Source organism: Delphinapterus leucas, chromosome 19, assembly GCF_059928025.1.
Source record: "Delphinapterus leucas isolate spDelLeu-1000000601 "Yukka" chromosome 19, BTC_Dleu_Yukka2, whole genome shotgun sequence".
NCBI lineage: Eukaryota > Metazoa > Chordata > Mammalia > Artiodactyla > Monodontidae > Delphinapterus > Delphinapterus leucas.
Window position 1 is genome coordinate 7,536,546 of NC_143147.1, and position 17,336 is coordinate 7,553,881.

Genomic DNA, 17,336 nt, shown 5'->3' on the forward strand with positions numbered 1-17,336 from the left:
GGACCTGCGGGGCCGCGCGGCGCATCCTGCGGGCGGCGGCGGCGGCGGCGGCGGCGGGCGGCCGGGCGCAAGATGATGAAGTTTCGGTTCCGCAGACAGGGCGCCGACCCGCAGCGCGAGAAGCTCAAGCAGGAGCTCTTCGCCTTCCACAAGGTGCGGCGGCGGGCCGGGGGCGGCTGGCCGGGGGCGGGGACCGGGCCGGAGCCACGTCGGGCCGGGGGAGGGGTCGCACGCTGGGCCCGGCCGCCCCGCTCTGCTCTGCCCGAGCCGCGCGACAGCCTCGCTCCATCTCTGCCCTCCGCTCCCCTGCTCCTGTCTCCGCGCCTTGGACTCCGTCGGCCTCTCCCAGCGGGCCTCTCCGCCTCCGTGTGTCTCCGGGCGGCTCTCAACTCTCGCTCCGGCTCCCGCTCTCTTGTCTCTTTATCTCTTTCTCGGGGACCCCTCGGCGCCCCTGTGCAGCCCTTGGGCCCGGTTTGTTTTGCTTTCGCACCCAGGCCGGTGGGGAGGGGTGCGGAGTGGAGGCAGATGTTGGGGGGTGGGGCTGGGAAATCCCTTCCCGGTTCCTCTCCTCCCTTCCCCCACCGCCCGGGGCTCCGGCTTGCCCTCTGCCCGGCACCGCCGGGGGCTCCAGCGGGGGATGCCTGGCCGTTTACTCAACTGCACTTCGAATCGCGGGGCCTCAGTTTCCCTTGCTATGGAATAGGGCCACTGTCCTCCTTGCTGTGGGCTCTGTCACAGGGGCACCCGACCCACCGCCTCTTCTGGAGCCAAGGCGGAGGTGGGGGCGGAGGGCTGCTCCTTCCTTTCTTTCCTGGGTAGGGCCAGAGGGGCCACGGGAAAGGGGCTGCCTTCAGCCCCGCCTCCCCTGCGCTGGTGTGGTTGAGAGAGGCCCCAGCCTGCCCCTTGCTAACGCTCCCCAGGGGTGTCACTTCTGGCCTCAATTTTACACCCAAGCCCTTTGATCGCAGGGCCCCTTGCTGCTCTTGGGGCCTAGAGTCATTATGCTCACACACCGGTGAGAAAATTGAGGTTTAGGGCTGACCACGTGCCCAAAGTCAGAGTGAGCTGGGGCACTTGGTCTTTGGGTCCCCTTGTCAGTGGGATCTGACTTTAGCCTTGAGGACCAGGGGCTTCGGGAGGGGTGCTGTGGTCCCCACCTGGCTGCCAGGAGACTCTGGTCCAGGAGGAAGCTCTGGGGCGACCGGTCCCGCAATGACCGAGGCTGGGTCGACTCTCAGGGTAGGCGGGGTTTTCCAGGTGGCGTAGGGGCTGCCAGGACCCTCAGACTTGGTGGCCAAGGGGCCCAGAGAGGAGGCTGGTGCCCAGGGGCTCTGAGGTGTCCCCCTTCCTGTGCTGAGTGGCCGAGGATGAGCCCCCTCGAGATGAGAGGACAGTGATGGTGGGGCAGGCGTAGTGCTCAGGTATCACTTCCTCAGCCAGGGAGTCGGGGTGTGAAGTGGGGACCTGAGACAGGTGGAGGGGAGGCTTGCTCCCCCTGGCTGGCGCCTGGTGGCAGAAGCTGGTCTCCCTGCCAAGAAGGGTGAGGCCCTGTTCTGAGTGGGCAGCAGTGGTGGGAGGGGGTGGTCTTGGGCAGAGGGTCACTAGAGAGGAGGGGCTGGTAGGTGATCACTAGAAAATAGGCCCAGATTCCCGAGTGGTGGGGCATGGGCAGGGGGTGGTAGTCCAGGGTGAGCCTGGACTTTGGACTCATTCTTGGGTCCAAATCCCAGCCCTGCCCACAAGTTGCCTGTGGCATGTCCACTCTATCAGTTTAACGGATACCGCCTCGGGGTGGGGCTGATGTACTAGTTGGGGAGATAGTGAGAAGCCGAAAGAAGAGAGGCAAGTGTGCGGCCTCCAGTGCTTTGGTTGGTGGTCAGTGCCGTGGGTGAAATCAGGCAGGTGAGGGTGTGGAGCGATGGCTGCTGGGCCAGCTCAGGGGGCCTCTGAGCAGTTGTCTTCTGAGCCATGGGAAGGAGCCCACCGTGGAGAGTGCCGGGTGAAGCACGTTCCAGGTAGACGGACCGTAGATGCAGAGGTCCTAGTAGATTGGAGGAGGGTGGAAGGCCATCAAGTGAGCTGGGGGCCGGTGGGAGGAGCCAGATGGAGGGGACTTGGCTTTGACTCGGAGTGAGCCGGGAGCCCCGGAGGGTCCTGAGCAGAGGAGTGGGCCGCCAGACTCGGTCAGGTCCAGTGTGGGCATGGCGGTGCCGGTGCTCCCCAGCCCACCCCGGTCAAGTGGGCTCACCAGTGCCCCGATGGGAAGCCGAGGCTTGGTCAGTGCTGTGACTCACCCAAGGCCAAGCCAGGTGCTCAGAGGGTTCAGTCCCTGCCCGGGTGGGGTGAGGCTGGAGGCAGGCTGGGGCCACAGGCCTGGGGACCAGGGTTCCTTATAAAACTTGTGTCTTGCTGACGCAGTGGCCAGGGGGTACCGGCACCCACATGGGGTGTCCCACCTTGGTGTTGAGGGCAGGGGGCTGGGGGCCCAAGGGTGCAGGCTTCCCAGGGAGGGCCCCCAGCCAGGCCTCGGGGTTGACTAGGGGCTCCTTGGGTAGGTGGGGGGGGCGGGGAGCCAGGGCTGGTCTGCACTGGGACTGGCCCTGCCGGGAGCTGGGGACCTGGTGGGAGCCGTTGCATTGACACCCCCAGTGCACAAGCCCCCTGCCCACCATCCCAACCAGGGATGGGAAGGGAGTCACGTCTCCCAGTTTCCAGGTGGGAACCCAAGTCTGGCAGGCGCATGACACCTTCGGGACCTGGGCAGGAAGCTCCTTCTCTCTGGGCTCCAGTCTCCCTGTCTCTGGGACTGGGGAGCAGCCCCGGGTCAGGGTGGCGCTCGAGAGCCTCTGCCTAGCTGGCCTTGGCTGCTGGCCTCTGACCACCCCTCAGAGCCTGTGTTGGGGGTTGCCTGGGACCGCACCCCACTTCAGTCTGCCTGGAGGAGTGGGGTGCGGAGCCCTGCTCCGTGGGGCCGCGGGGTTCACTTCTGTGCCTGCGCCTCCTCTCGAGCCCCGTTCTGTTTGTTTTCAGAGCCCTGCGCACGGTGGGGTGGACCCGAGTGTAGAGAGGGACGGGGCCTCGACCCGGGGGGAGGCCTCTGTGGCGGGGCCAGGGTTTCAGGCCCTTCCTCACCAGAGCTGTGATTACCCGTTTCGCAGCTGAGGGCTCTGAGGCCCGGAGCATGGGTGCGAAGCAGTGGCAGAGCCTGGAGGCTGCCTTGGGGTGGGTGGGCCGTGCCTGTGCCAATGCCCTCGCCTCCTTGCAGACCGTGGAGCATGGCTTCCCCAACCAGCCCAGCGCCCTGGCCTTTGACCCTGAGCTTCGCATCATGGCCATCGGCACCCGGTCTGGGGCTGTCAAGATGTATCCTTTGTGGGCCGCGGCCTTCGGGGCCCGTCAGAATGTCCTGCTTGCAGCTCCCCGTGTGCCGGGCCCCTGGGGCAGGGCCCCGGCTGGGAGGCCACGGGAGCTGCCTGGACCCTGGTGGAGGCTGGTGCAGCTGCTGGCCTGAGACGCCTCCTCACAGAGACGATGGGGCTCAGCTCACGGTGGCCCCGGCTGCCCCGCGCTGCCTTTCAGCCAGCCAGTTACCTGGCAGTTACCATCCCAGCAGCTGTGACTGGGGAGGTGGGCCAGGGCTGGTTGCACACGGTCCCCAGCAAGGGTGGTGGGTGGGCCAGGGTCACGGCGGGCCTTGCCCTGGTGCCCGGGCACACACACGTGTGCCAGTGTGAAGACACGTGTGTCCAGCCAAGGCGCTGGCAGCAGTACCAGGCTCGGCATGGTGGGCGCCGCGCAGCCCGCACCTGGATGCTGGCGCCACACAATGGGCCTGTGAGCCGCACAAAGGGGCATTTTCCAGCGAGTGCAGGGCGGGTGTGGGGGGAAGCGGGCAGCTGGACGCCTCCCTCCTGCCGTGGGGGATCCCAGCCCCGCTGCACAGGGTGAGCCCCTCAGGTGGGGCCCCAGGGGCAGGGTCTGGCCAGCCACTGCATGGTGGCACGGGGTCTCCCCACCCAGGGGCTGGGGGCACTGGCCAGGAAGTTGTGTTTGTCGACTCCAGGGAGAGCTGCTGGACCTGGGTGCCCCCACCTCCCGTGGGCCCCTGAGGCATCAGTGGGCACGCAGGGGCCGGTGCCCTGGCCGCCTGCCGAGGGGTCCCACTTCCTGGCCCGCTGCTTCTGCGTCTTACGGCGCTGTCCTGCCCCGCATGTGCTGTGGGCCCGGAGCCCCTTCCTCTGGTCCCGGCGGAGTCTCTGCTGGTGGCACGGCCTTTCTCGTGCTCACAAAGGACAGGCAGGCAGACAGCCTCAGAGGGGGACGAGGCCCCCCACCCCTCCCAGACCATTCCGGCCTGAGTCCTGGGCTGGGAAACTGAGGCTGGCCACAGGGGCCGCGGCCCACCCCCCACCCCCGAGTCTGGCCTCGTCTCCTTGGCGACCCTGGTTCCCTCCCAGTGCCCCTGCCCTGTTTTTTGTCCCCTTGTCTGTGTCCTCCCGGCTCCTGCAGGGAATCCCAACTCCAGCTCCAGGCAACGGCTCCTGCCTTGTCTCCAGGCAACGTTCCTGACCCCTGCCCAGTCCTCCCTCCTGGGGCCCCTCGGCCTGCCCGTCCACTGTGAAGCCTGGGGTTGCTGGGACTCTGGCGCTCACACTGGGCTCTTGAAGCAGGTCACCCAAGCTCTCCAAGCCTCCGTGGCCTCTCCCCTTGCGGTGGGGGCTGCCTGCCCCAGAAGGAGGTGGGGTTCCTGGCTTGCAGCTGGCATCGGCCTGTGGCTGAGCCTCCCAGGCCTGGCTTGGCATCTCCGCCTGTGTGATGCGATGTGCGGGGCCGGCTCCTGTGCACACAGCCCGGAGAGGCTGACGCAGAGCCGTGAGCCGGGCCCGGGCCGTGTGTGCGGGGGGTGCTTTTACTCTCACATGCCCTGCGTCAGCCCCTTTTACAGATGAGGAGGTGAAGGTCGTGCAGCAGCACCGACTTGCAGGACCGAGCGAGCCTGCGTGTCGAGTGGCGGTGCAAGACGGTGCTCCTTGCGGCGAGGAGCCCCGTGGACTAGGGAGGCCCCTGGATAGGCAGGCCCATTGGATAGGGCCCGTCAGAGTGGTCCTGGGAGGAGGAGGCATGGTTTCCCGGCCTGTGCCTGCTTTCCGCCCTTGACCCGTCACCCTCAGCTACGGTGCCCCCGGCGTGGAGTTCACGGGCCTGCATCGAGACGCGGCCACCGTCACCCAGATGCACTTCCTGCCTGGCCAGGTGAGCCTCGGCCCTGCCACTGGCTCCCGTGAACCCCATTTACGCCCCGCCCCCTGCCCCAGACCGGCTCAGTCTTGGTCTCACTCACCTGCCAGGGCCGCCTCCTGACCCTGCTGGATGACAGCAGCCTCCATCTTTGGGAGGTCGTCCACCACAACGGCTGCGCCCACCTGGAGGAAGCCCTCCACCACCAGCCACCCAGTCGCCCGGGCTTTGATGGTGCCAGGTACTGGGGGACTCGGCCAGGGACGGCTGCTGGATGTGGGGCGAGCCTGTGGAGGGGCAGGGGGACAGGAAGCCGCCCCAGGGCTGGGGTTCAGGGGGCACGTCTGATGGCCTGGCAGGCGTCAGGTGGGCGTCCTGGTAGAGTCTGAGGTGAGCAGGGACAGCCTGTGCTCCAGGACCACTGGGGCCCCAGGAGACACGGGACGGGAGAGTGTGTCCAGAGCCCGGTGAGGGGCATCTGGGGCAGGAACTGACATCAGCATAGATCCCCTGGGCCCTCAACTGGGGGCGGGGTGATGGGTCACAGTGTGCCTGGGTGAAAGGGCGGGTCGGGGGAAGGAGGGTCTCGCTGGGCTGTGAGGTGCTGGCAGGGTGCCCCAGGGGGGTGACAGCATGGGCTTGGACCCCTGGGGAGAGAGTAAGGGGCCCCTTGGTTCCTGGCCCGGCAGCCCTTGTTGAAATGGCCAGAGCGGGTGAGTCCTTCAGGTTGCAAGGTGCCTGTGCAGCTCCACGGGAGGCTCGTCCTGCTTGGGCTTGGACTGGGGCTAGGTGACCCCCGCCTCCCCCCCACCGCCCCCGTGTCCAACCCTAACCCAGGATGGATTCCCGGGGAGCGATCCAGGGCCCTCCTGCAAGTCAGGGAGACATCCATGGGCTGGGGGCGGGGCTTCCTGAGTGGGGCTCAGGGGGCCGTGAGTCCTGAAGGTTCTGGTCCTGGCCCAGGTGGGGCTTGGTTCCTCCCTTCCCCTCTTGGTGGGTGGGAGGAGCTCAGGGGCCCTTCTCCAAGACCTGGGGACCTATTTTTATCCCTCTCCCTGCTGATGTCCTGATGAATAATTGAGCGAGCTAATTACGACATCCGCAGCCACCACCGTGCCCTTCCTGGGGCTGTGGCGAGTAGAGAGGGGCTGCGGCAAGCTGACAGTAGCGGCTCAGCCCCCTCCACGCCCTCCTCAGCCGGCGGATGGGCTCCCGCCCTCACCCCCCTCCCCTCGGCCCCCACAGTGGCCTGCCCAGCCTCGCCCGCATCACCGTGGTCCTGCTGGTGGCTGCCGGTGACCTGGCAGCCCTGGGCACTGAGGGCGGAAGTGTCTTCTTCCTGGATGTTCCCACCCTGACGCTGCTCGAGGGGCAGACCCTTGGCCCGGACGAGGTTCTGCGAAGGTGAGAGGCCACCCGGCTTCCCTGCACCCCGTCCGCCGGGCGCGCTGCCACCGGCTCACCCCCCACGCCCCCCTCCCCTCCACCCCCGCAGCGTGCCTGACGACTACCGGTGCGGGAAGGCCCTGGGCCCCGTGGAGTCACTCCAGGGACACCTGCGGGACACCACCAAGATCCTTATCGGCTACAGCCGAGGCCTGCTGGTCATCTGGAACCGGGCCGCGCGGTGTGCTGACCGCATCTTCCTGGGGAACCAGGTGTGTGGCGGAGGGGGGAGGCCGGCGGCTGTGCCGGGGCCTCAGCTCACAGCTGCTGCGCTCACGCCCGTCCACCCCGCCCCGCAGCAGCTGGAGAGCGTGTGCTGGGAGCGCAGCGGCCGCACGCTGGTCAGCTCGCACAGCGACGGCAGCTACGCCGTCTGGGCCACGGACGCCGGCGACTCCCCGACGACACAGCCCACCGTGGCCACCACGCCCTACGGTGAGTGCCGGGGAGGCCTGTGCGAGGTCAGCAGTGACCCTGAGCTCAGACTGGCCTTGGTGGGGGGCTTTGGGAGGACTTGTAGAAGGTGGCGGGGCTGAGCCCAGCCGCAAAGATGAGACCCTCTCGGGGCTGTCGGGCAGCGTGCCTCCCCCTCGGGAGGTGGGAGTGTTGGAGGCAGGAGGAGAACGGAGAAGCGGCCGGGGCTCGGTGAGGCTGATGCTGTCCTACGCCTCCAGGCCCCTTCCCCTGCAAAGCCATCAGCAAGATCCTGTGGCGAAACTGTGCGTCTGGGTAGGTGGTGCGCCAGGGCCAAGCCTGGCTGCGGGAGCGCAGGGCGGGGGTGGGGGAGGCTCTCCTGGTCCCCACGGGGCCCCTCCAGTGGCTCACGTGGCTCCTCCGCCCCGAGCAGCGAGCACTTCATCGTCTTCAGCGGTGGCATGCCCCGCGCCAGCTATGGCGACCGCCACTGCGTGAGTGTGCTCCAGGCCGAGACCCTGGTGACGCTGGACTTCACCTCCCGCGTCATCGACTTCTTCACGGTGCACAGCACGCGGCCCGAGGACGGTGCGTACCTGCCCTCCCACCCCCTGCCCGTGTGTCTGCGACTGCACTCACCCACCCCGTCCCGCAGAGTTCGACGAGCCCCAGGCCCTGGCCGTGCTGCTCGAAGAGGAGCTGGTGGTGCTGGACCTGCAGACGCCCGGCTGGCCGGCTGTGCCCGCCCCATACCTGGCCCCGCTGCACTCGTCCGCCATCACCTGCTCGGCCCACGTCGCCAACGTCCCCGCCAAGCTGTGGGCCCGCATCGTGAGCGCTGGCGAGCAGCAGAACCCCCAGCCGGCCTCCGGTGCCTCGGTGTGTGCCCGGAGGAAGGGTGCTGCCTGGGCGCACACCTGAGATGGGGATGTGGCAGGTGTATGTGGGGAACTCGGAGGGACTTTGTGCCCTGGATGCCACTCCTGGGGTGAGAGAAGGAAGATGCTTGTCCTGACCTGCTTCCGTCTCTGTCTCCGTCTCTCAGAGCTGGCCTATCACCGGGGGCCTGAACCTGGCTCAGGAGCCGACCCAGCGAGGGCTGCTGCTGACCGGGTAGGCGAACGCGTGTCCCCGGCTCAGCCCAGTTGTGACGCGTGGTATGAGTGTGTGTGTGTGTGTGGGCGAGCAGGGCCTGGCGCAGCCCATGCGGGTGCGGGAGGGCCCATCCTGGGCCTGGTGGGAGCTGACCTGCTCGCTGACTCAGGCCCGGCCCCTGGTGGGACCAGGTCATCCCCATTCCCGCAGGGTGCACTGGGGTGAAGCCTCTCTAGACTTTGGTTTAAGGCTCAGCCCTCCTTTTAGCCCGAAACTGGGCTCCACCCACTCAGCCTGCCCCGGGACTGGAAAATCTGGGCTGGCCCATGCCGAGCTGCACAGGGCAGGTGCCCGAGAGCCCAGCCTGGGCCTGGCGGGCGCTGACGTGCCCGGTGACTCGGGCCCCGACTTCCTGCCCAGCCCCTGCCATCCGCCTGTGCTGGGACCCTCGGGCCTCTGACTCCAGCGGCCCCTCTCCAGTGAGAACTCCTCACCGTGGCTTTCAGGGCCTCCGGAGCCGTCCCAACTGGTCCCACGGCCTCACTCACCTCATGCCCTGGCTCTGGGCTCCCCGCACCACCCAGGCGCCGGTGACCTGGACTCTGCAGCTGTGTCCTGAGGCTGCACCCCAGTTTGGTCTGCTCCTCCCCCCTTTCCCTCTCTGCTTCCTCCCGGCCTCCCCAGGCTTCCTGCTGCTGCCCCTGCCCCAGCCGATCCCTCCACTCTGTGACTGCCTCTCTGGTCACCTCTTCTGGAGGCTCCCCTGGGGGCAGAACCTCCGTAGTCCTCTGTTCCCTGTGTCACCCACCCCTCACCTCCTGCTCATTATTTCTGGTGATTATTTCCGCACCTTCTCACCCTCTTTGCAGGGAAGGGCCCAGCACCTGCTGTATGTGGCCTGGTATACAATAGGCGCTCAGTATGTGTCCTATATGGTTGGTACTTTCTGTTTGCTGTGTGCAGTAGGAGTCTAGTCAGTGTCTGGCTTAGGCGCTTGGTGCCCAGTGCATGGTCGCTGGATGACTGGAGGGGGCGGGGGGCTGGAGGACCTGGGACCTGACCTCACCTTCCCTGCAGGCACGAGGATGGCACCGTGCGGTTCTGGGACGCCTCCGGCGTGGCCCTGCGGCCGCTCTACAAGCTGAGCACCGCCGGCCTCTTTCAGACAGACTGCGAGCACGCCGACAGCCTGGCCCAGGCCGCCGAGGACGACTGGCCACCCTTCCGCAAGGTGGGCCCCTCCCCTGGCTCCGGGGAGCCTGGTCCGGGCTCCGCCCTGTGTCACCAGTCCTTCCACCCTGCAGGTGGGCTGCTTCGACCCCTACAGTGACGATCCACGTCTTGGCGTGCAGAAGGTGGCGCTCTGCAAGTACACCGCCCAGATGGTGGTGGCCGGCACCGCGGGCCAGGTAGGGCCAAGGCGTCCCCAGGACTGCGGGTCTTGGGGGGCTTTCTGGAGGGTCTGGTGGGGTGGTAGAGGGACCGGAGCAGCAAAAACCCAGAGGTGGGAACGGGGCTCCAGGTGGGACCAGCCAGGGCTGTGGGGACCCACAGAGGCTTGGGGCCGGGGTGGGAGCACAGGTGTTAGATGAGCCCCAGGAGGGCAGGGCTGGCAGGTCCTGGTCGCCACCGTGTTGCTCAGTGAGGGCCCTGGTATACAGTGGGCGTCCAGTAAGTGTTTATTCAGAGGATGCACTGGAGACAATCCTGGGACCACCCTGGCAGAGGCATCGGAGGCTCGGGTGGGGCGCGGGTGGCCCCCTCTTTGTGCCGACCGCCCCCTGCCCCCCCCTCCCCGCCCCTCAGGTGCTGGTGCTGGAGTTAAGTGATGAGCCGTCGGATCAGGCGGTGGGCGTGGCCAGCGTGGACCTCCTCCAGGACCGTGAGGGCTTCACGTGGAAGGGCCACGAGCGGCTGAGCCCACGCACAGGGCCGCTGCCCTGGCCGGCCGGCTTCCAGCCCCGCGCACTGGTCCAGTGCCTGCCGCCGGCTGCTGTCACTGCCGTCACGCTCCACGCCGAGTGGGGCCTTGTGGCCTTTGGCACCAGCCACGGCTTCGGCCTCTTCGACTACCTGCGCAGGAGCCCCGTGCTGGCCAGGTGCGTGCGGGCCCCTCCCGAGGTTTGCTGGGGCGCAGGTGGGGGGTGCTTTCGAGCCTCACAGGAAGCGCTGCTGGTGGAAGTTAGGCCCCCTGGTGGCTGGGCTCGAGGGCGGGCTTGGGGCTCGGGCTTCCCTGATGCCCGGCACCTGCGCCCCCAGGTGCACCCTGCACCCCAACGACTCCCTGGCCATGGAGGGGCCGCTGTCCCGCGTGAAGTCGCTCAAGAAGTCACTGCGCCAGTCCTTCCGGCGCATCCGCAAAAGCCGCGTCTCGGGCAAGAAGCGCTTGACCGCCGGCAGCAAGGTGGGCCAGGCGGCTGGGCGGCCGGGCGGGGCGGCAGGGACGGGAAGACCGGGCTCCCGAACCTCGTGCCCCTCAAGTTGCAGGAGGCCAACGCGCAGCTGGCGGAGCAGGCCAGCCCCCACGATGTGGAGGTGACGCCCGTGCAGCGCCGCATTGAGCCCCGCTCGGCCGATGACTCCCTCTCGGGCGTCGTGCGCTGCCTCTACTTCGCCGACACCTTCCTTCGCGACGGTGAGGCCGGGAGGGGTGTGCTGGGGAGGTGGCCCTGGGTGGTGTGGCCCGGGTTCCGGTCAGCCGCCTGGGAAACGGGTGTGGAGTGGCGCCTCCCGGAAGGTCGGAAAGTGTTGCCTGCTGAGTGCTGGGCTGCGCTGGCAACAGGGTGCCCCGGCCCACAGCTGCCCCCGGGACAGCCCGACGGTGGGGTTGGTGAACGGAGACCCGAGCGGAGACGGGAGCCCGGGTCCTGGGGGTGTGTGTGGGCCGCAGCGCCGAAGCTGAGGTGGGCGTGTGTCAGGAGACCCCGGGCAGCGTGGCTGGAGCAGAGGACGGGCCCGGGAGGTGTGGGTTCCGGCTGCCTAGCCAAGGAGCTGGCTTTATAGTAAGGTTTTTTTTCTTAAATATAAATTTATTTATTTATTTATTTTTGGTTGCGTTGGGTCTTCGTTGCTGCGCGCAGGTTTTCTCTAGTTGCGGTGAGCGGGGGCTACTCTTCGTTGCAGTGCGCGGGCTTCTCGTGGTGGCTTCTCTTGTTGCGGAGCACGGGCTCTAGAGCACAGGCTCAGTAGTTGTAGCACACGGGCTTGGTTGCTCCACGGCATGTCGGATCTTCCTGGACCAGGGCTCGAACCCGTGTCCCCTGCATTGGCAGGTGGATTCTTAACCACTGCACTACCAGGGAAGCCCGAGGAGCTGGCTTTGACCCCGAGCGGTTGGAGCCCCTGAGGGTCCTGCAGAGGGCAGTGATGCGGTCGGGTTTGTGGACGGAGTTGCTGATGGGTTTAACTTGCTGATGGCCACATCGGTCGTGTCCCGGGGACTTTAAGTGAAGCCCCTGTGTGAGCTCAGTGTGCATCTGGTGGACATAACCTACAGCCAGGGTGCCCGAGTCGCACGCCGTAGCATGGACGCTGAAGCTGGAGTTTTCCTGTCACACTCGGCCCACAGGCGACTCTGTTCATCTCAGAAACGCCTTTTTGGGGTTGGGTCAGTGTCCAGCTAGTCTGCACGTGGCGCTATCTCATTGATGCATCTTTCCGTCTCCGTCTGGGAGGGGAGCCCCCACTTCTGGTGGTGTTTGTGGAGCGTCCCTCTGTCTGGTGGATCTTCCCACTGTCTGGATGCGGCAGCCCCGGGGTTTTGGTTGGCCTGCTTCCAGTGTCCCCGAGAAGCCAGCTGGGCTTTGGCAAGCATGGCTTTGATTGCTCACTAATTTTTGCTCCGGTTCCGCCCCCGCCCCCATGGTTGCTGCTGCGGTCACCAGTTCATCAAAGGTGCGCAGTGGTGACTGCCTGGTCCATCCACGCCTGTGCGTTTTTAGCTGATTTTCCACTTCTTCCTGAGGGGGGTCAGCTTGCACGGGATGGCAGGCTCGGTGTCTGCGGCAGGACCAGTGATGGACGTAGGGGAGTTGTGGCTCCGCGATGGGGCCGCATCCCCGGGATGCTGGGGGGGGCGGGTCTGAGAGGTCAGGGTCTAGTTTGACATCCCTGCGGAGGTGCCCAAGAGGTCACTCCTGTGCCTGCAGGAGGACTGGCCGAGGTCACCAGGGAGGTGTGGGCGGGAGAGAACCAGGGCATCGGGAGGGGCGGGGAGGGGAGGCACGTGCCTGCCTCACCAGCCCATCGTCCCCCAGCGGCCCACCATGGCCCCACCATGTGGGCGGGCACCAACTCGGGCTCCGTGTTTGCCTATGCGCTGGAGGTGCCCGCGGCAGCGGCGAACAGCGACAGGCGGCCCGAGCGGGCAGTGGAGGCCGTGCTGGGCAAGGAGGTACAGCTGATGCACCGCGCACCCGTGGTGGCCGTGGCCGTGCTGGATGGACGCGGCCGCCCGCTGCCGGAGCCCTACGAGGCCTCAAGGGACCTGGCACAGGCACCCGACATGCAGGGCGGCCACGCTGTGCTTATCGCATCTGAGGAGCAGTTCAAGGTGAGCTGACACAGAGACCCCTGGGGCTTCCGCCTCCTGGACACCACCAGACCCTTGACGACGCTTGCCCGCCTACGCCCACTTGCTGAGACCTCCCGAGAGCCCCCAGCCGGCAGCGACGCCCCGGGGAACCCCGGGGGCCCCCAGGACCTCAACCGCCCCCCCAGAGCTCCAGGTGTGGGGGGTCCCGGCCCCCTGCCCTTCCAACCGGCAGGACCGGCTCCACCACAGCGGGAGGGGCCTGGCAGGTTTCCGGGCAGAGAAGCGGGTGGGGCTGGAGGGCCGGGCTGGGTGGCAGCACGGGGGCGAGGATGGGCCGGGCTCTGCTCAGCGGCCATCCCCTGCCTCCCTCCAGGTGTTCACGCTGCCCAAAGTGAGCGCCAAGACCAAGTTCAAGCTGACGGCCCACGAGGGCTGCCGCGTGCGCAAGGTGGCCCTGGCCACCTTTGCCAGCGTGGCCTGCGAGGACTACGCCGAGACCTGCCTGGCCTGCCTCACCAACCTGGGCGACGTGCACGTGTTCTCGGTGCCCGGCCTGCGGCCCCAGGTGCACTATGCCTGCATCCGCAAGGAGGACATCAGCGGCATCGCCTCCTGCGTCTTCACACGACACGGCCAGGGTGAGGGCCCCGGACGGCAGGGGAGGGGCCGCTCACAGGGCTTCCGGCAGCGGGGGCAGGCCCTTCACTACACTCTCTGCTCCCCTCCCACCCACCCCCAGGGTTTTACCTGATTTCCCCGTCGGAGTTTGAGCGCTTCTCCCTGAGCGCCCGGAACATCACGGAGCCGCTCTGCTCTCTGGACATCAGTTGGCCCCGTGATGCCATGCGTGCCAGGTGCATGGAGGGGGTGGGGCCTGGAGCAAGGAGCAGGGTTGCCATCCCCGATGTCACCCCTCTCTGGTCCCAGGGCTCAGGAGTGGGAGGGTTGGGGCCTGGCCCTCGAGCCATGAGGCACCTGCCCCTGGTCCCCAGCACAGACCCATCTCTGCAGCTACAGGCCCCGAGAGTCGCCCAAGCTGAGCCAGGCTAACGGGACCCCTGGCGTTGTCCTGGGCCCACAGAGCCGCGGCGGAAGCCCTGATCCCACCCGCAGCGAGGGAGCTGGTGAGGAGAGCGGGCCTCTGCGGGATGCGGCCCCTGAGGGAGCTGGGGGAAGGGCGTGCTGGGCACGAGAGGGTGGGGGTCCGTGTGCTGGTGCCGTGGTCCACTGTGCGCTGGACTCAGGACCAGGGCCCCAGGTGTGGAGGCTGCCCCAGGGCCCTGAGAAGGGCCTGATCACTTCCTCTCTGCAGACACCCCGGAGCCGCCTGAGGCCACGCTCTCACCCACGTCCGTCGACTCAGCCACCAGTGCCGACACGACACTGGACACAACAGGGGACGTGACGGTGGAGGACGTGAAGGACTTCCTGGGGTGAGGAGGTGGCTGGCTCCACAGGAGGGGTTTGGTCGGTTCCCAGCCTCCCTCCCCCCACCCTTCAGCCAGCCTCATATCCCAGCTGGGCACAGAGGGCCACGGAGTGCCTGACCCCAGACCCACTGACCGCTGCCCCTCCCCACAGCTCTTCAGAGGAATCTGAGAAGAACCTGCGGAACTTGTCAGAGGACGAGGCCCGAGCCTGCCCCATCCTGATTGGATGAGGCACTCAGGTGCGGGGCCCTGGTCCCCTTGGCGTGGCCTCAACCCCCCACCCCCACCCCCCGGGTCTTGCACCCGAAACCCTGGCAGGCCCGGCCCGTCAGCCCCCAGATAACACGGCTGGCGTCTGGAACGAGACCAGGCCAAACCACCTAGGGGAACGGCAGCTTGGGGCTCAGGTGGGTTTGGCCAGCCTGTTTCGCAGGTGAGATCACCCAGGTGTGCGAGATTGGGCGCTGCCCGAGGCTGACCGGCCCCCGTGCCGGTCTCGGTGCGGCCCAGGCCCGAATCTGAGGCCGTAGGTCTGCCCCCGCCCCCCGCCTCTCCCTGCACAGACGCTGTGGCTCCCTCTTTGTTGCTGGGGTCACCACTGCCCCCTCCAGGGCCACGCTTTGGCCTCAGGGGCCCAGATGTGGTCAGGGCTAAGGCTGTCACTACAGGGCCCTTGCCTCGTCCTGGACAGGAGACTGAGCAGTGGCACACGTGTGGCCGGGCCGCCTGCCCCCTTGGACCTCCCTGGCCTTTTGCCGATCCCTTTTTCCTTCATCCACCAGGAAGGCCAGAACTGCCAGGCCTGCCCTGTTCGGAGCTGGGACCCAGGACCCCGGCCCTTCACGTAGACCTGCACCTGCTAATCTCAGGCTCCAGCGGGGCCTGCCCAGCCTGGCCCCAGAGGCCACCCGGGAGGTCAGGTGCCACAGGGGAGGGCAGCTGGGGCTCACAGCCCGTCACCTCCCAGGCGACAACACCGTCCTTTCCCTCTCCTTTTGCAAAGAGTATTTTTCTAACGCCTATGCCAGGCACCACAGTCATTTTTCTAAAACTATTTTGGTACGTGCTCCTGGGCCAGCACCCCCAAACCCCCCCCCCAGGCTGTGCACGAGAGTGTGTGTTTCTGACTGAGAGCTCCACCAGGAGTGTGTGTGTGTGTGAGCTCCACCAGGAGTGTGTGTGTGTAGCGGGGGTCAGGATGGGTTTCCTTGTAGATTGTACCCTGGGTTTTTTTTCTGTCATTTTGTTAAAATTAGCAATTTTAATATTAAAAATACTGATTTTTAATATTGAAAATAAAAGCATTTAATATCTCCTAAAGGGCAACCACACCTGCTTTTATCCCTGGAGGGAGCATCACACGTGAGCTCACGGTGGAGATCCACTTGCCCAGGCCCCTGGGGGCACTGGTCAGGGTTACTCCCGTTGCTGCTGCTGGGGACTATGGCACTGGGGGCAGGTGGAGGACAGACAGGCCCTTTCTCTCCCTCCTCAGAGCCTGTGGTGGCCAACAGGGCAGGCAGGCAGCGGCCCTAGGCCAGGGCCGGGCGGAAGGTGCTCCAGGCGTGGAAGCAGCGGGTGAAGGCGTGCTGCTCATTGCCCTTGCGCACCAGGCGCAGGCGGCGGGGACGCTCGTGCTCCTTGGAGCGCAGGTGCTGGATGTACACCTGGCGGGCGGGACGGGTGAGTGCGCACCTGCAGCCTCAGCCCCTCCCCCCAGGCCCAGCCTCGGCCCCCTCCCCCCACTCACCTGGCAGGCCTTCAGACTCAGCTTGATCTCCACCTGGCTTGTCTGCGTCCCCACCCACATGTAGACCTGTGGGGACAGCGGGGGAGGTCTCAGAATTCCCATCCAGGGACAGCAGGGCTCCCCGGGGCGGGGCCGAGGGGCTCTCACCTCTTGGCCGTTGTCCAAGAGCATGATGTCATCATTTGCCAAGTCGTCTTGGCAGAAGTCAGAGCACTTCTCGGTCACTGCAAAGTAGCCCTTCTCGTTGGAGCACCTGGGGGCCGAGGGTCGTGGAGAGGCTGAGAGTCACGGCAGCAGGGCCGGGACTGAGGGGGACGCTGGGGGCTGGGGCGGCGCTGTCCTCACCGGAAGAGCCGCGTGTGCTTCATGTACTCGGCATCGTCATCATAGGGCTTCTGTGCCCCGATGCCCACCCAGAAGAAGTTCTCAGGCTCCCCGCCCTCATTGATGACCTGGGGGAAAGGTCGGTCAGCGCGGGCCCGGCAGCCCACCCCGAGCCACCCAGTGTGCGTCACCACCCCGCTCACCTGCTTGCTGTAGGAAGCCTCAAACATGCTATTCAGAATGTCCTCCGCCAGCTTGGCCTCGTCGGGGTCCGACGCCCGGCCCACCCATGCGTACACGATGCCCTGGTTGTCCTCACTCTCGAAGGGAACCTGGGTGTGCGGGGTGGGGGCCCAGGTCACGCCCCGCCCCCAGCCCCGCCCCGCCCCCAGCCCCGTCCCCCGCCGCGCCAGGCCCCACCTTGAGGATGAAGCAGAACTCGGAGTTGAGGAGGCCAGAGTCGGTGCTGATCTGGATGCACCTGGGGGAGGGGAGGGGTCAGCAAGGAGCCGGGGGGGGACACGGCCCGCTGGCCGCCCGCGCCCGCTCCCCGCGGCCAGGCACCGGGTACAGAGGGCGCTGCCGTTGGTGCGGATCTGGTACAGGCTTGGTTGCAGGGCTCCCTGGGCCGCCTTCCTCTTGCCCCGGTGGATGATAAACTTTCTCTTGAAATGGGACAGAAACTTGGGGTTCTCCTGCTGCTGTGTCATGCGCACCACCTGGGGGCACGGAAGCCGTCAGGGGCAGCTCCCTGGTGGGGCAAGGCTCCCCTGGGTGAGTCCCAGGGACACCCCCTCCCCGTGTTCTGGGGGTATGGCCGGCACACCTCCAGTTTGCCGGGGAAGAGGCTCTCAAACTTCTTCTGCAGGCTGAAGGTGAAGGTCAGCCAGCCCATGTTGGAAGCTTCGCGGCCCTGCCAGAAGTAAACTATGCACTGGAAGTCCTCCTCGGGCTGCTTCTCCTCTGCCTCGGCCGCCACCTCCTCTCCCTCGTCCTCAGCCCCCGCCTTCTTCTCCTCCTCTTCCTCATACTCCACGGGGACCCAGTACCTGCGGGGCCAGAGGGCAGTGGTCAGGGCTGAGCCCCCAGCACCGGGCGGGGGGGG

General features: G+C 66.8%; 2 protein-coding genes across 8 annotated transcripts in view; one reads left to right on the forward strand and one right to left on the reverse strand.

Moving 5' to 3' along the window:
* Positions 1-15,477, forward strand: LLGL1 (LLGL scribble cell polarity complex component 1). Of its 5 annotated transcripts, none has more exons than XM_022560721.3 (23): positions 2-153; positions 3,266-3,363; positions 5,172-5,253; positions 5,349-5,479; positions 6,484-6,642; positions 6,734-6,896; positions 6,984-7,119; positions 7,359-7,413; positions 7,532-7,686; positions 7,754-7,977; positions 8,144-8,211; positions 9,271-9,424; positions 9,498-9,602; positions 10,000-10,292; positions 10,453-10,597; positions 10,675-10,828; positions 12,450-12,745; positions 13,101-13,365; positions 13,467-13,581; positions 13,745-13,851; positions 14,040-14,160; positions 14,309-14,396; positions 14,940-15,477. In XM_022560721.3, the coding sequence occupies exons 1-22, from the start codon at positions 73-75 to the stop codon at positions 14,385-14,387; spliced, it is 3,186 nt and encodes a 1,061-aa protein (XP_022416429.1). In that variant the 5' UTR covers positions 2-72; the 3' UTR covers positions 14,388-14,396; positions 14,940-15,477. The 5 variants fall into 5 exon arrangements, with proteins under 5 accessions (XP_089756339.1, XP_022416429.1, XP_022416427.1 ...); XM_022560719.3 differs by having other exon boundaries at positions 6,987-7,119; positions 13,739-13,851; XM_022560718.3 differs by having other exon boundaries at positions 3-153; positions 13,739-13,851.
* The window catches only part of FLII (FLII actin remodeling protein), a 12,920-nt gene continuing 11,021 nt past the window's right edge, over positions 15,438-17,336 (reverse strand). For all 3 annotated transcript variants that reach the window (XM_022560716.3, XM_022560715.3, XM_022560714.3), the window contains exons 23-30: positions 17,058-17,280; positions 16,796-16,950; positions 16,652-16,712; positions 16,435-16,563; positions 16,253-16,359; positions 16,055-16,160; positions 15,908-15,973; positions 15,438-15,824 (exon numbers count right to left, since the gene is read on the reverse strand). In XM_022560716.3, the coding sequence (XP_022416424.2) occupies positions 15,690-15,824; positions 15,908-15,973; positions 16,055-16,160; positions 16,253-16,359; positions 16,435-16,563; positions 16,652-16,712; positions 16,796-16,950; positions 17,058-17,280 (982 nt within the window). In that variant the 3' untranslated portion in view covers positions 15,438-15,689. The remainder of the gene's footprint in view (positions 15,825-15,907; positions 15,974-16,054; positions 16,161-16,252; positions 16,360-16,434; positions 16,564-16,651; positions 16,713-16,795; positions 16,951-17,057; positions 17,281-17,336) is intronic.

What these genes read in the sequence shown, in the direction of transcription:
- LLGL1 (XM_089900214.1), top strand. Translation starts at nt 3,182, where the DNA reads ATGGGTGCGAAGCAGTGGCAGAGCCTGGAGGCTGCCTTGGGGTGGGTG. An exon ending in CAGCACGCGGCCCGAGGACG is followed by an intron (nt 7,687 to 7,753) that starts GTGCGTACCTGC and finishes CCCGTCCCGCAG; the next exon opens with AGTTCGACGAGCCCCAGGCC. An exon ending in ACTGGCCACCCTTCCGCAAG is followed by an intron (nt 9,425 to 9,497) that starts GTGGGCCCCTCC and finishes TCCACCCTGCAG; the next exon opens with GTGGGCTGCTTCGACCCCTA.